We start from the raw sequence: 15712 nt of genomic DNA, 5'->3' as shown, positions 1-15712 counted from the left end.
TGTGTGACGCACCCTTGGAAATGAAGAACTCTTTTGGACACGCGCTCGTTCCGGGTATGGAAATTGGACAAGTATCCTTTTTTTCCAGACACACTTTACGCTTATATTTTTCTAGAATCCAGGTATAACTCGTCCCTTCTTGGCCATTCGCTTCAACTTGGTGTTCTTTTTCTTCTGAGCACGTTCCTTAATGTTGGCCGTTCGTTCCTTCTGCCGCTGGTTCTGCTGATGTTCAATCTTCTGCTGTCGTTCCTTCCAAGTTTCCCTCGATTTCTTAATCTGCTTCTTGCGCTGGGTCAGTTTCTTCGTAAGCAATTCCGGATCATCGCGCACCTGTTGCAACGGAAACAATAAGGCAAGATACAAAATTGTTTAAATTGGTAATAACAGCAAGTTTTATCGCGAGAGTAAAACATTACCTTTTGACCGGCGGTTTTGGCCAGTGCCTTCTCCCATGCCTGTTTCTTCTTTATCTCTGCGTACTTTTCCATATCACCTGATTCCTTCAACTCGGCTAGCTGCTTTTTGTTGTCAATAACTTTCTTCAGCAGTTTCTTCGTGTCCGTTTCAATGCCTGAAAGTAGAACAGCACCCTTAATAACGCTCTCCCGAAGTTGTCACAACCTTAGCAACTTACCCTTCTTTTGCACGTCGTTTTCATCAAGCTGCACCTTGGAGAAAACTATTTTCCCTTCCGCATTGAACATCGGGCCCGGTTTCTTTTCCTTCTTTTCCTCCAGTGGCTTGTGTTCGATTAGTTTACTTCTTTCCTGTTCCTGTTTGATGGCCTTCGCGTTGATGGTTTTCAACTTTTTCTTCATCTGTTTCTCCTTTTTCAGCTTCTTACGTTCGGCCTTTTGAGGGTCGGTGGTTGCTTTACTTTTGCGTCCCATGTGCTTGGCAGTGATTTTGTTTTTCTTCACCTCCACCCGGTGTGTCTTGTCCTCTTCGGTATCGGCCGTCCTTTCCATCACTTTCTTCTTGGGTTTCTCTTCCGAGTCCAACAAATATTCGGACTCATCATCGTCCACTGTAAAGCGAAGCAAATTGGAAGTGTTGTAGCTAATTATTTTTGTTTTGGGAAAAAATGCCCATTTCAGAATGGGAATCTGTGAGCGGCACAGGTACTGCTGGTGCTCGATGCGCCTACCTTTTGATTCCGGAATGTTGAACAGTTCCATATAGAATTCCATCTCATCGTTTATCGCTTGCAAACGATTAAGCATTTCTACAGAAGCCTTTTTAGCCATATCGGTTCGGTTTTATACAACGTACACACTCGAAACAATCTTATATAGAAACACAGAATTCCGGTATTTAGCACGCTTTCATCCGCGTGGTACCAATCAAAACAAAGTGCGTTGAGAGGTGGAGACAGTTTGACAGTTAGCTAGTGATGTACTCATCCATTCCCATCCGGGAACATACGTTCTGTTCCAAAACTTAAATAAAGGAAAATAAGTAGTCAGTTTATTTATTATATTTGCATTCTATTAGAAAAGCATTCGTATTAATGAAATGCGTTTTAATTCACCACATTACAAGTCCTCACATTAATTCGAATGTTCTATTTTAAACTGCTGCTGTTGCATGTATGAACCTTGACTACGGAGCCCAAGAAAACAACTGTCAAACGTAAATTGACGCACGCCGCGCTGTCAAAAATCATCCGAGTCATTGCAATATTTGTTGCCGTTGTTCGTCTGGAGCTTGTTTAATTCGCAAAAAATTGTGAAAATGATTGACGCTGAGATGGTTATTCCTGATAAGGTGAGTGCGAGGGTGTAGCTGCACCAGCTGGCTTACGGGATGCAGTGCTAGTTTTGCTTTTGCCATCGTGAATAACGGTTCTACTTGCTTGTTTCTCGCGGACAGGACGAGTCCGACACCCGAACAATGAAGGACGTAGTGAACCCCTTGGAAGAGCCTCTGGAAGAGGATCTTTACATCAAATACAAGGTAAATAAACGAACTGTGCAGTATGTCTGTACTTTAACCCCTTCGTGCCTTTGTTTCCCTAGAAACTGCTAAAGATGCTCGAGTTCTTGGAGGTGCAGGAAGAGTACATCAAGGATGAGCAGCGTAACCTGAAGAAGGAATACCTGCACGCGCAGGAGGAAGTTAAGCGTATCCAGTCGGTACCGCTCGTCATTGGCCAGTTCCTGGAAGCGGTCGACCAAAATACCGGCATCGTTGGATCGACGACGGGCTCCAACTACTACGTACGCATTCTGTCCACCATCGACCGGGAGCTGCTGAAACCATCGGCTAGCGTCGCGCTGCACAAACACAGTAATGCCCTGGTGGATGTTTTGCCACCGGAAGCGGACAGCTCAATTTCTATGCTACACGCGGACGAAAAACCGGACGTGCAGTATTCCGATATCGGTGGGATGGACATGCAGAAGCAAGAAATACGCGAAGCCGTCGAGCTTCCGCTAACACACTTCGAGCTGTACAAGCAAATCGGTATCGATCCTCCGCGCGGTGTACTTATGTACGGACCGCCCGGCTGCGGCAAAACAATGTTGGCGAAGGCTGTCGCACATCATACGACGGCTGCTTTCATTCGGTAAGTGAACATGTCGTGGTATTTGAACGTAATCTAATCATTCTTCCTGTCCTCCGCCTGCACAGTGTGGTCGGCTCCGAGTTTGTTCAAAAGTATCTCGGCGAAGGTCCCCGTATGGTGCGCGATGTGTTCCGCCTTGCGAAGGAAAACTCTCCCGCCATCATTTTCATTGACGAAATCGATGCCATCGCCACGAAACGTTTCGACGCACAGACCGGCGCTGATCGTGAGGTACAGCGTATCTTGCTTGAGCTGCTCAACCAGATGGACGGGTTTGACCAAACCACCAATGTGAAGGTCATCATGGCGACTAACCGTGCCGATACGCTCGATCCCGCTCTGCTGCGTCCGGGACGTCTCGATCGAAAGATCGAATTCCCGCTGCCGGATCGACGACAAAAGCGACTGATTTTTTCCACCATCACCGCCAAGATGAATCTTTCGGAGGATGTCGATCTAGAGGACTTTGTCGCCCGGCCGGACAAAATTTCCGGTGCAGACATTAACGCAATCTGCCAGGAGGCGGGTATGCATGCGGTACGCGAAAATCGATACATTGTGCTTGCGAAGGACTTTGAGAAGGGTTACAAAAACAACATCAAAAAGGATGAAACGGAACATGAGTTCTACAAGTAAGAAGGTTAAGTGTGGTTTAATTAACTTTTTTTTCTGGTTGCACGAATCCTGCCTCGGTTCGTTTCAATAAAATAATTTTGTCTCGTATTATCGTCTGGTAAATCAGTTTTGTACCGGTTTTTTGTTTTCTTTCGCGCAGGTAGAGTAAAATTAAACCAAGTGGACAGTTTCTCACACAGACACACATCTATGTATGGGATCGATTGGTTGTATATGTATATAATTTTCTGGCTGTTTAACATTGACCTTCCACAAATATGTTATTTGGCATTGTTGGAAAAAACAGGAAACTAGTACATCATACAACTGCAGCTGCAAAATGCATTTTGAAACCACAAACGGACCCGTCTCGTTGGCTCGCTTCCACCACTGCCGAAGGAGCCATTACGTTTGTCATTATTTAAATGGCTAAGTGCTTGTTTTTTTTTAAATTTGTATATTGTATCAAGTCTCACCGTGCTATTGCCATACTTTTTCTTCTTTTAAACCTTGCCACTCTATTTTAATGTACAATACGAACAAGCAGCACGCCGAAAATTGTACGGAAACCGTTATTGATAGAATACAAATCGTATGTAGCGCAAATGAAATTGTATAGATATATCATTTCAACCGTGGAATATACGTTTATATATATGTATGGGTATATATATGTATAGCTACTGTTGCACATGTGTATAATCAAACGATTAGCAGGATTATTTGTCCTCATTTCTTACTAGCATACTGCTGGTTTGTGGCTATGTTTCCGTCCGGTTGATTGTAAGACCCACTGTATTAAAGTTTATCTGCAATTTGTTAAATGTTTCAACAATTTTAGCTACAGCTGTAATAACTTGTCCTAACCCGTTACGTTTCTCTTGCTTTTATTGCTTAATCTCATTTCAATCATACCGCGTTTGCTGCGGACACTTTGACCCGTGACTTTACTTAGGTGGTTTAGTCTTACCAAAAATGTTTAATAATTAACAAAGTTTAACCTTTAATTTATCCTTTAATCTTCTACCGGTGTTTGTGTTTCGTGTAAAGTTGCTGTTTGGCTGTATGAAATCTAGCACGTGTTGCTAACTACCAGTCCATAATACTCCCATCGCGCCGAGTGTTGGCCGCTGCTGCTTTGGCCATGCTGGACCATCTTCCATATCAGTTCGGGTGAATGCGACAAAGAGGAAGATGTCTAGATTTCATAGTCACTTATTGTCTGTGCATGGGTCAGTGTGGTCCAGAGCGGAGCCCTTATCCCTTCGCACACCTCCTTCTGCCGCTGGACACGTGGTGCTTTCTTTCTCGACCCATACCTACCCTTGGACTGTCTGCCGTCCTTACCCGTCTCGTCGAGGCTGGTGTTTGTGTTGGTGGAACTGCTACAGCCACTACTCAAACCGTCCCGCGATCGAGCTGGACTTCGATCGGTCGCATTACGTTCCAGCCGGCTAAGATTCGTTTCACTGTGCGATACGGCCAAGCGTTTGTGTTTGGTGTTCCGGAACCGCTTCCGTTTGCCCCGCACCAGATCCAGCACTGTGTCGTCCCGATCTTTTCCGTACGCACCGTACGCCGCCGTGGCGATCGTCCCAGTGATCGTGTTGGTACGTACGGGCAGTAGCGGGCCGGTCTGCTCCGGGCTAGTAGCCCGCGAACGGACCGGACTCTCGGACTGCTAGCACTGTTCGTTGTCCGTGTCGGGCGGTGAGTCCGTCAGTAGTATATGCGCGGCTGTAGAGTCAAACTGAGGCGAGAAAGATGGTTTCAGAAGTAGCTGATGATTGAAACATCCCTGCGCTCGAAATACCTGACTGCTGCAGTGCGTGTCGCTCTTCTCCTCGTAAACGGTGTCCAGATCGAGAGACGGATATCCACGACTCAAACTGTCACCAGACTGGAGCAGGATAGAGCGTTGATTGCCGACTAGAAAGTAAGAGAGAATGCGTTAGCATTGGTAGATAGAATCCATTTGCCTTGTTAAATAATTCCACGTTGCGTCTACATGTCTGTAGTCTGTCTTCAATTGGCATCAGTACCTTAAGGGATGCTTTCAGCACAGTCCTTTACATTCAGTTGTAACAACAATACAACAGCAGAAACAACAACAACAACAACAACATCGAGCATGTCTCTTTGTTCTCATTCATCGTGTTCCTCCTTCCCAGCCATCCGGGCTGAGTATCCTGAAGCGATAGAGCAATCGCCGGCAACACAAGAAAGGTACACCATACACCAGGACCAGTTTCTTGGAAAGGAACCGAATGAATGGCATCATAAATGCTACTGAATGTGCTCAGCACAAACGCTCCAACAGCATGGATAACATCGTTTTTCCTTTGAATTGATTCCTCCGGTAAGGACAACAGCATTTCCATCGGCAATGCAAAAGTGCTGCGGACGCTTGCTGGGGTATGTTAATTTGTGATTTATTCAATGGAAAGTAAACTTGCTTTGAATTTGGAATATAATTTAATTAGAACTACTTCAAAGGACCTTGCCATCTCAACGACGAGAAATAGACGACCGATTTGAGCGTAGATTTACTATACAACGACGAGGATACATTTTGAGGCCCTAAAGCAAATACGCAATCCAACAGTGTTGTAGAACCATTCCAATGCCGCATACACTTACGAGAAAAACTTAGGCCCTTTTACGACGAGGTCCCTGGAAACTGAAGAAAGTTGAGGCGGACATGTGACATTGACGCAGAACTAACGGATAATGTCTCATTCGAAAAATATCTGTAGACAATCGATCGAGACCTCTAACGAGAAGGCCATTTAATTTGCATAAGGACCAGAAAGAGCTAAAAGCATCTATGCATTTTAAGCAAGTGCGGCCTGGGAAGGGGTGACAATATTTTGCTTTATTTATAGATTTCTGGCAAAATTGTCCCTGGAAATTAGTCTATTTTGGGTATACGTTCAGAAGAAAACGGCCATTGAGGCCGAGGCATGCCGTATGCTTCTGTAAACTAGGGGACAACATTTATCGATTGATGTTGTATCATGATGAACTGCTTCCGAGTGGTCTAACATTCCAAAACACAGTAGCTCTAAAGACGAGCTAAAGCGAAAGTGTTCTAAAAATGTTCAGAATATGATAAAGAATTGTCCCCGTCTAACTACCACTTATTTCGACCGATTCAGAACGTTTATTATAAGGATAAGTTTTTGGTGTCAGGATTCTGACAACCTATCACAACGAGCATCAGAAGATACATTGAAATTATTTGCAGACAACAATCCATGGCGGCATAGCTAACAAGAACTCTACACAAAAACCATCCTTTCTCACTGTCTACCGATTATGATGCTTAACTTTTAATGACTGTTAGAACCACTTCGGTTCATTGCGATTTTCACACGAAGCCCGCATCCCGGGTGTTTTAAGCCGGGGTACAAACCGTCACGATTTTAAGCAACGCTCGCTGAAAGCAAAATTACCAAAATAAACTCCGCAATCCAATCGTCGGCGTGTCTATCTTCCCTTCGTTTGGCATGCAAATCTCTCCAACCTGCTCAAGAAAAAAAATCATTATCAATAGCCGATACAAAGCAGCATCGCAAAGTGGAAACTCTGCCAGTCTGGCAAGCGTTCAATTTAAACGGACGATTATTTCCATTCTCCGTTTGCATCACGTAACCCCACACACACCCTTCACAGCCCCGTGCCGGCGTCATATTGGCGGTTTGATTGAAGGGGAATTAAATCAGCGGCGCTCCGGAATGAAGTTCTTCCGATCGAGGCCACTGGCCACGGCAGTTCAATTATCATTTGCAGTGCAATAAGCGTAATATTGGGAGTGGGTGTGCCGCCTCCCGAACAAACAAACAAACAAATGAACCACAATCTTTCATCGTAATCCCATCCTGCCAAGTAAGTTGCAGAACTCTAGTGCCAGCGATAGCCAGGGAAGACGGTTCTGTGCGTGGCCCGATCGTGAGATGGTCACGATTTTAGCAGGGTTCAAGTGAACAGCAAAAGCGGAGCGTTTTAGCATAATCATAATCGTAGTCCTCCCGTAGGATTAACTGCCCCGGTCAAGCGTAGCCCGCTCATTCCACTCGCTCTGTGTGTTCTCGTTCCCCTGCCTAATGCATAAGATCCCGACAGAACAGACGGCTTGTACGTTGTTTATAATGGGCAAGTTTTTCGAGAAAATTTCTTTCTCCCTACGCCGCCGCACACGTGACTTCCTGCGTCGGTGAGCGCGTGAAAGCTCGGGGATTAAAACACTCCGGCAGCAGGAGAAAGCACGACCACCCATCCCCTTAGAGCACGACCTAAATGGGAGTAATTGCCACTTCGTTAACCGCACTTGGTAGGCTTGGTTTAAGATATATGGGAGTTTTGGCCGGCATGGTTCAGCTTCCTGGTTTTTTTTTTCTTCTCCTTCTCATCCCAGTCGTTGGTGTCGTTAAGCTATACACTACATCAAAACGAGGCGCCAGGATGCCAAGGGCGCGCGAGAGCTAATGCCACCACAAGAAGCTGTGAATCAATTATTTATTTATATACTCATTTATTTATTTATTTGCGCATTCATTACCGAATTTGGCGGCAGCAGCGTGAGCTGCGTTTCCCATGAGAGGGGAAAACACTGCGTCACGTTTTCACACAAACCCCTCCCTCAAAAATAGATAGGATAAAGGAGATCAAAATCTGATGCTGGCTTGGCTCAACTCGGCCACCGAATGCAACCACGTCGTACGCCCGCTCACCAGTGTAGCCGCTAGATGAGAATTTATGCACACTGAATGGAGCTGTGTTCGGTCCTGTTCTCAGCGGAAAACTCGTGTCCCGCGACTGACAAAGGGGAGTCACTCGAGGCTCGACAGCAAAGGAAGGCGGGAGCGTACACGACGTGAAGTGGAGCTAATCTGATCAGCATTAGGGAAAAAGGACCGGTGTGCTCCGTGCACGAACAATCAGTTGCTCATTAATGCTGCCACGGGAAGCTTTCGGTGGAGTGTTGTGGCGCACAGTGGAGTGCGTGAGCTGAATGCTAGTTCTTTCCACGAGCCTTGTATGAGCAGGCTGACCGAGTTGTGCGAATTTTGGGGCACGGAAATAGTGCGGTCGTAACAGGGTTGTAAGACCCATATCATTTTCGGCTTATCTAGATAATCTTTTCCACCAGACTTTGTTGTTATAGATTACCGGAAAATGCTGCTTTCACACACTTGTACTACGAAAAATGCGATAAATCGTTGTGAAAAATATGAAGGATTTCTTTAGGGATAAAATGTAAGGCAGAGTTTATAATATTTAATAAACTCTTTTAAATTAACATTTTTTCATCATCAGAAAACATAATGTCCTTCCAGAAATGAAATAGAAAGTAAACGTTTTTTCGTAAAAATATTGAACCAAAGTTCAATAAAAAATGTATAAATGTCTGGCTAAAAGTTTTAACAAACAATTTACCTTCCTCTTTAGACAGTTTTTTTGTTCAACGAGTTCTGAACATCAATCAAACAATTGTTTACCTTCAATCAAGTGGTCAATAATTACGTTTACCTTCGAATGGCTTTTACTCGGTGATTTGCTTGGGTTCGTTTTTTTCTATTTATTTTACAAGAAAATGGAAAAGTTTGCTTGCGGAACCACTCGCCCAGTAAAGAAATGTTCATTAGCCAAGTCTCAAACTGGTAATTAGTTTCGAGTATTACTCGTACACCGGAGTGTTGGTTTTACCTATTAGGACGGGTAGTAGTTGGACTGTAAATTGTGCTACAGTACGCAACAAAAGTATGTGGCCGTTTGATTTTCTTTTGATTTTTTATTTTTAATGTGGTTTTTGGATTCGACCTGTGTTGTTCGTAGTCCAAATGGATTGGAGCCAAATTTTCACAACAAGAAAATATTAATACAAAAACCATTTAAAAAATTGAAAATAGAAATGTAATAAGCTTTTGGGTTAAAATTGATCTTTTGGATGATCAATGCTTTGGATGAAAAAGCTTTTGGATGATTGAAAATTTAAATTGAAAATTCGGTTAAGTCAGATTGTCTAAGAGGACGATAGGTGAAGGTCATTTAAATATTCAAAAATTGTGTTTGTAATGCTTGAAGTACTAAAAGCTAACAGTGACATGCAATATGATAAGACAACCTAATTTTGGTGCTGATTTTCAACCTATTTAAAAAAAAGTTTTGGACTTCTTTTCCATTTCAAACCTTTATCACACTTCAGCTTTGTTATTAAAAATGTTAGATGCTTAGTTCATTTATTTTTTTTAAATTCAATGTTTTTTTTCTTTAATGAAAACGAAATTGATACATGGAATTAAGATATTCATATAAGTATGTCTACTTCTGCTACAGATAGAAGTATCGTAAGCAGTACTTTGAAAATCATATTTGAAAGTGGTCTTATCATATTGTCCGCTACTGTAATAGTATTCTCATGGGAATTACAGAAACATAAGGTATTTAATAAAACTTTTCGATATAGCATGTTACGAAGAAAGTACGTTCGTCATGGGATAAGAAGACTTTTAACTACAGCAGCAGAAGATGGAAGAGAGATCCTGATCGATGGAGACGCCAGTACTTGATGACAAGACGGTATTCCGGTCCGGGTACATGGTGTATCTGAATATCCATTTATAACACACTCAAATATTATTATTTAATTATATCAAAAAAAGAATTCCCAACAGCCCAAACAACGTCTGTAGAAGTGTGGTTAAATTTAAAAATATTAAAATTTCAACAGTTTTGTCACGCACTGTATGAGGTTTATATTAATTGGAATAGATGTTCCCAGAAGACATTCTATTTCTGTAACACCGTTCGTTAACAATCGAAGTCGAAGCTAACTTTTGTCAAAAGTCCTCGTGAGACTCTTTAAGCCCCAGGAAAGGACGAACATCTTTAGATCATTAAACCGTAACAAGGGATCCATTTTTTAACGATTCGTGTTTTTTACCGCTCAACAACAGTCAGTGTTTGTTCTGTAAATATTCCAACCTCAGTTATACATACATTGGGCAACACTATCTCTATCGTGTTCCGCAGGACTACATCAGTCACGCTGCACAGGGACGGACTAACCGAGCACGCCTCGCTCTTATTAATCTAAATAAAGGATCCTTTATGCGCTAGATAATAAATCTCAATCAACGTGCATCGTACTCGCGCGCTCTAGCGACTCGGCAGCACTGAATGAATTGTCTTCCATTAAATGTGATTCATGTGCCAGTACTTTTGCCACCGACACACACACACACACATTTTCCAGTCTCGCCCACATCGCTAACGATCGTGGCGCGAGTCTGTACCGTACCGCAATTATCGTACACTTTGTGCCGATTGTGCCGTTGGTCCCGTACCGGGCAACTTTAAGGGCGAGTTGCTGCCCGTGCACGGTTGGAATATTGGTTCGGGCACAGATTTGCAACAACCGGCAACTTTCGGCAGCACCCGAAAACTTTGTCTAATCACCCTTAATCGAAAGACAAGAACCGTGCTGATAAGCGTGAGGCGCTGACGTTGACAATGAGGCGTTTAATGGCAACCGGCAGCTTGAGCTCAGTTTGCCTAAGGTTTCTTCCAGATATGATTACCACCGTGTACCTCAGTTACCAACACCCTCTTCGCTCGGTATAGCAAAGTTGGTGGCCAAATTGTTTCCACACGCCGACAAAATAATTGATTCAATTTTGTTGACGCACCGAACACAAAGTTTGGCAACGGGCGGCAACTTTTGTATGAAAATTTAATTAATTGAACTATTTCGTGTCTATGGAACATGTCACGTGGGGGGAAACACAGAGTATTCGGGAACTCCATTTTCAGACATGCAAAGTACGTCCAACGGTGCCGCAAACATTCCATAGCCAAAAAGTGGAAACATACTTCGGCGAATTGCTTCCCCATTTTACAACCTTCCGAATTCTTTGCTGCCACATCCTGCCGTGGCCTAAGGTGGGAAGTGGCGAGGACCGCTGCCAGGACTACACTCGGTTGTTTCGTTTCGTTCAACTACTTTGTCTTCGTTTTTTGGTTGTTGTCCTTGCAGTCACAGGGAACATGCCCTACGGCACAGTTTTGGGCAAAAGTTTATACTGGCACCGGAAACTATCTTAACTGGTGAGGAGGTTTTCCGACATTTTTTTTTGTTGGCATTTTGCAACCTAGATCTTCCACCAGCGAGGAGTGTGTAGGATACGACTGGCAAAAACTTTTATCCAAACGATAACAATTTTAGTTCAGCACTAAGGACGCGACGTAAGGCCAAGGACACCGAGAGCGTTTCGCGGCAATAGCGTAGAATTTTATGGCCAGAAAAGTACAACTTCAGCGTAGGGATGGCAAATACTTACGGTGGTGCGAATTGAAGCGTACCAGCGTAATGGTGTTGGCCTTTAGATCGAAATTTCGCCGCCGGTCACGTTCCCGAGCAATCTTTGCACGGCGGCGCAAGCAGCAGATGACGAGCAGGGCGAAGATGGGAAACCCCACGATGCAGGACAGGATCGGTACGACGATCGTTTCCGGTGACACTGTGGGAAGGTCCGGCGAAACGGTGGGTAAGCGTGGAACCAATTGGGGCCATGTACGACCCGCTTGTACAACTCACCTGTTGGGTAGATTAATATGTCTGCCTTTCGGGCAGGTTGTTCGGTGGGTGTGGACGCTGCCAGTGTTGTTGGTGTTACGGCCTTCGGGAGGTGGGCCGTCAGCAACGTGGAACTGTTCGCATTAGCTTGTGCCATTGCAACGGTTACGTGTGCGTACGATCGGATACCGGTAGGCGTAGTTGCGTTCGGAACTGTTCTGTTGAGCCCGACACTACTGATGTCTTCATTCCGACCATCCGCTAGAATGCGGTGCTTTGTCTGGTGGCTGCTGCTACGCTGCGTACGTTCGATCGAGGACGACACTTCAATGGCACCATCTAATTGTAATAACATTGTTTAGCTTCACTTCTCCACACAAAACAAACACGACCTCAAGCACGTCTTGCCAGTAGTCGATAGTAGTACGGGTGATGTCGGTGTCTATATTCATTAGCTCTAGACTAGAGAAAAAAGGAACCTGAAGCAACGATACATGAATGATCTTCTGCACTGCACGGCTCGAATACAGAAAAACGGAAAAATCGTTTCGATTACAACACACAAACACATACACCCATCCACGCACACTAGTTATAAGTAAACAGGCGTTCCGTTTTTTCCGCACGCTTTCACTTTTATAACAACCCAATCGTACGAATTCGCTAGACACCGCCGCCAACCATCCGTAGCAACCAGACGGCAGTAGCAGCATCAGCACCACTAAGAACGCATCAGTTTCGGGGAATTGTTTTCTGAAGATAACTTTTATTGGTTTTCCACCGCTTCCGGTGGAAAAGGCGCGTGTTTGTACGGTTTGCTCTTCCTTGTGTCAATACTACCAGGGATGGCAATTTTCTTCGTGCCGCTCGAACGCTTCCTTTTGTGCGTGTGTACACTCGATCCGATAAACATTCACGTCCCATTTGCCGAATCAATCAATTTTTACCGTTCGTCTACAGGATGCACAACACACACACATCCGCACGTACTTTTGTCACAAGAACCAAACACACTCGAGCACGTAACCACGTGCGTGTTGTATAGCTTTAATTTTCTTTATTTTGGCCCGATCGAGTCATTTGATGTTTTTTTTTTTTTCGGGGCAGCTTCTCTCATTCCAGGATGCAGAATATTTTCTTAAAAAAAAACAACACAAATGGTAAGAGGGAAAGACCTTTAACGTTTTCCAGAAGAAGACACCTATCGACACAGCACGCCTGCTGAGACTGATGCGAGACCCTACCCAAACTGAAATGGTTGTCGAAGGTTACTACGATGGCAGCGGTTCACGAGCGACTGGGCTGCTCCATCGAGGTTGTTCACGCGACCCACGCCGAGCGGGTGTGTGTGCGTGTGTGCTGTTCTATATGGACACACTTACCAGCAGTGCTTTAATATTCCGCTGAAGCATCGACAGCGGGGGCAAGATAGTTAAATGTAGCTACCAATGCACCGCACGGACACATCACACATGTGGGATCGCTTACGATTACGACCCACCGGACGCGCACTCCAGGAACGGAACGGGTTATATCATGGCCGGGTGTCAACTTTCTGCACTTTAATTACAGAGTTGGTGTGTGTGTGTGTTGGTGTAAAACGAAATAGAAAGGGGGTGGATAGTTGTTGTTTGATTTAAATAACTGCCACAGTGTTGTGTTCGAAACTGTGTTCGAAACTCAAAAAGCGGGAGCGGACAGGAAAGAGAACCGAACCACTAGCGACCACGCGACTAACTGCAACCAAACAGAAGCACAGCAGCGCAGTCCAGGAGCAGTCCTTTTGCCCCTAAACGCGCGCGAGGATGCCTAGGTATACAGCTGCTTGGGCGGCCGCCTTTGAGAAGAAAACGCAAACAACGAACGCGCCTCGGACTTCGGCGAAACTGGATTCGGATGGATCGGGATGAACGGAGGGTGCCATTTGAGAGGGGCACACACACACACACTCGTCTTCAAACCGTCCGGCAAAACGATTGTTCGGGTGGGTGAAAGGGAACGAAAATCGATCGGGTGAAACACATGGGGCGCGTGGAAAACGCGAAAATCTTTCCGACGGTTCGTGTAACGGGCGCGTAAGCGAGACGGAGCGATACGGCTGTGTTGGGAAACTGATACACAACCCTACCCACTTGCACCATTGCCTCGCGCTCCCTTTACGAGGACGACGACGACAACTGGTGCGCGACAGCCAGTTAGTAAATGCTACTTCGGTCTGACTTTTGCTGACCGTAGATTTCGGCATTACGTTGAAGGGTGAACGGGATCCAAACGGGATGAAAATTGCTGGTCGACAAAGTGAGACGGAAGACCTTCAAACAAACGGAAACAGAAGTGAAAATGCGAACGACAGAAGGAGAGAGAGAGAGAGCAGTGTAGAAGGAGATAGAGCGAAAGATGGGAGAGAGAGAGAGAGCAAGAGCGAGAGGATTTGTTACATTACGAATGTTTTGTAGCGAAGCCTGCATACTAGGCTTCCTGCCGGCTTGCTCCATACCATCGTTCCGTGGCATCCGTTCGTTGTCATTGCTTCCTGTTCTTGCCCGATGGGTTTACATTCGCTGTATTCCGATCTTGGCTTAACGCAAAACCACTCCCTCGTTATTGGTCGGTTGGCTACAGTGCTGGACGAATTGTACCGAGCGGGTAAGTGCTTGATTAATTTATCTCGTTTCAATGAATCTTTTAGTCTTATTTTGCTACAGTTAATTAATTAAAAATAGGATAAACTTAAAACATAACTAACACATATTAAAAAAACTAACTAAATAGGAAAACTAACACAAAACTAAAAAACAAACTTCATAATTGATGGATGTGAAAAACGGAAACTCACCGTACCCGGACCGGCGAATCAAACCGAGTGATCCATCTTCCGGACTTCTATCTCTCACAACCCCTTGTAGCGAAGGCAGAATGCACAGGGGTGAGAGGGGGGGGGGTTTGGATTCCGGCGGAGAGGCAGAAAATCCCAACGGATGCCGATCCGTTTCATATTTTCCATCTCGTGACAGGTTTCGTGCCGTTGCCAACAGTTTCATTATTACATACATACGGTGTACCGTTCGGACTTTGGTGGGGAAGAAATTGGCTTCACCGCACAGTACCAGAGCATTCCGACCCGGTTCCCGGTGGACTGGGCGCCGCAAGAAGCTAACACGTTGGGAAACAAAGGAAAAGATGCCAAACACAGTGCTAGGTGTAAATATGATTCCTTGCACTGCACTACAAAGCACGTCGTCCTATGGCTCCGGCTTTTTTTTTTCTTCTTGCTTGGGCGCCACAAGCCTCTCTGCCCATAAATCTCGGTACCACGAACCCACTTGGTGCGGGATCCGATTTAGCAACCGGGGCTGCCGCAGCTACTTTGGCATTTGGCTTGCGGGTGTTCGTGGTGATTATTTTCGCCGTGGTATTATGTTTCATTCATTCCTACTTTATTTTTATCCCACTGTCCGTAGACTTTGCGTGTGTGTGTGTGACAGGGGGATTGGAGGTTGTTTTTCCTGAGATTGTGGTGTTTTTCGCCCGGTTTTTGCGTGCAGTATCTTTCCGTGTTTTCTATCCCGGAATAGAATCGTAAGCACGGGTGTAGGAGAGGGAGAGAGCGAAGGCCGAAAGGCTACAACACCAACAACAGAAAAGCTGACTTTCGCTGACTGTATAAAGATGGTAAATGGAAAAGTGTGAAGAGTAGCAGGGCAACCATTGAACGGCATACCGCGTTGCTATGGGAGTTCCGGTATTCTGAAAAGGAACCGGGGCTGGAAGCAGCAACGAAACAACCGGGTGCAAACTGCTCGACGACATGGGAGGACGTTGACTAATGGCTAGCAGATGGACAGGATGTGTTGCAAAATAAAGTGTGCACTGGAAGACCAAGTACCAAGGGCACCACCGAACGACAGACACACACACCGACCGAAGTGTTTGCAAGATTATGCACG

At 45.1% G+C, this 15712-nt stretch overlaps 4 protein-coding genes across 9 annotated transcripts in view; 2 read left to right on the top strand and 2 right to left on the bottom strand.

Moving 5' to 3' along the window:
* Positions 1–44: 44 nt before the first annotated feature.
* LOC118503585 (surfeit locus protein 6 homolog) lies at positions 45–1379 on the bottom strand. The gene is made up of 4 exons (XM_036037025.1): positions 1151–1379; positions 638–1030; positions 420–574; positions 45–333 (listed from the first exon to the last, which is right to left on the bottom strand). The coding sequence occupies exons 1-4, from the start codon at positions 1248–1250 to the stop codon at positions 112–114; spliced, it is 870 nt and encodes a 289-aa protein (XP_035892918.1). The 5' UTR covers positions 1251–1379; the 3' UTR covers positions 45–111.
* A 231-nt stretch (positions 1380–1610) lies between these two features.
* LOC118503583 (26S proteasome regulatory subunit 6B) lies at positions 1611–3313 on the top strand. Its single transcript, XM_036037022.1, has 4 exons — positions 1611–1770; positions 1876–1959; positions 2022–2572; positions 2638–3313. The coding sequence occupies exons 1-4, from the start codon at positions 1738–1740 to the stop codon at positions 3206–3208; spliced, it is 1239 nt and encodes a 412-aa protein (XP_035892915.1). The 5' UTR covers positions 1611–1737; the 3' UTR covers positions 3209–3313.
* A 314-nt stretch (positions 3314–3627) lies between these two features.
* Positions 3628–13833, bottom strand: LOC118503588. 6 transcript variants are annotated; one of them, XM_036037028.1, is made up of 6 exons: positions 13148–13833; positions 12339–12902; positions 11787–12244; positions 11530–11709; positions 5001–5116; positions 3628–4937 (listed from the first exon to the last, which is right to left on the bottom strand). In XM_036037028.1, the coding sequence occupies exons 3-6, from the start codon at positions 12118–12120 to the stop codon at positions 4869–4871; spliced, it is 699 nt and encodes a 232-aa protein (XP_035892921.1). In that variant the 5' UTR covers positions 12121–12244; positions 12339–12902; positions 13148–13833; the 3' UTR covers positions 3628–4868. The 6 variants fall into 6 exon arrangements, with proteins under 6 accessions (XP_035892921.1, XP_035892923.1, XP_035892924.1 ...); XM_036037030.1 differs by lacking the exon at positions 12339–12902 and having other exon boundaries at positions 11787–12227; XM_036037031.1 differs by lacking the exon at positions 12339–12902 and having other exon boundaries at positions 13482–13833.
* LOC118502441 overlaps positions 13788–15712 on the top strand; it is a 20883-nt gene continuing 18958 nt past the window's right edge. Inside the window, exon 1 of the mRNA XM_036034669.1 lies at positions 13788–13840. Within this exon, the coding sequence (XP_035890562.1) occupies positions 13788–13840 (53 nt within the window). The remainder of the gene's footprint in view (positions 13841–15712) is intronic.

This window comes from Anopheles stephensi, chromosome 2, assembly GCF_013141755.1.
Source record: "Anopheles stephensi strain Indian chromosome 2, UCI_ANSTEP_V1.0, whole genome shotgun sequence".
Lineage (NCBI taxonomy): Eukaryota > Metazoa > Arthropoda > Insecta > Diptera > Culicidae > Anopheles > Anopheles stephensi.
This window is presented reverse-complemented; position numbering and strand designations above follow the sequence as displayed.

Excerpts from the sequence above, each read along its gene's own strand:
- LOC118503585 (XM_036037025.1), bottom strand. The coding sequence starts at position 1,250 with ATGGCTAAAAAGGCTTCTGTAGAAATGCTTAATCGTTTGCAAGCGATA. Across the intron at positions 1,031-1,150 it reads CAACATTCCGGAATCAAAAG|TGGACGATGATGAGTCCGAA; the intron begins GTAGGCGCATCG and ends TTCGCTTTACAG. Across the intron at positions 334-419 it reads CCAAAACCGCCGGTCAAAAG|GTGCGCGATGATCCGGAATT; the intron begins GTAATGTTTTAC and ends CCGTTGCAACAG.
- LOC118503583 (XM_036037022.1), top strand. The coding sequence starts at position 1,738 with ATGATTGACGCTGAGATGGTTATTCCTGATAAG. Across the intron at positions 1,771-1,875 it reads AGATGGTTATTCCTGATAAG|GACGAGTCCGACACCCGAAC; the intron begins GTGAGTGCGAGG and ends TCTCGCGGACAG. Across the intron at positions 1,960-2,021 it reads ATCTTTACATCAAATACAAG|AAACTGCTAAAGATGCTCGA; the intron begins GTAAATAAACGA and ends TTGTTTCCCTAG.
- LOC118503588 (XM_036037028.1), bottom strand. The coding sequence starts at position 12,120 with ATGTTATTACAATTAGATGGTGCCATTGAAGTGTCGTCCTCGATCGAA. Across the intron at positions 5,117-11,529 it reads ACGCTTCAATTCGCACCACC|TCGGCAATCAACGCTCTATC; the intron begins GTAAGTATTTGC and ends CTTACTTTCTAG. Across the intron at positions 4,938-5,000 it reads ACACGCACTGCAGCAGTCAG|TTTGACTCTACAGCCGCGCA; the intron begins GTATTTCGAGCG and ends TTCTCGCCTCAG.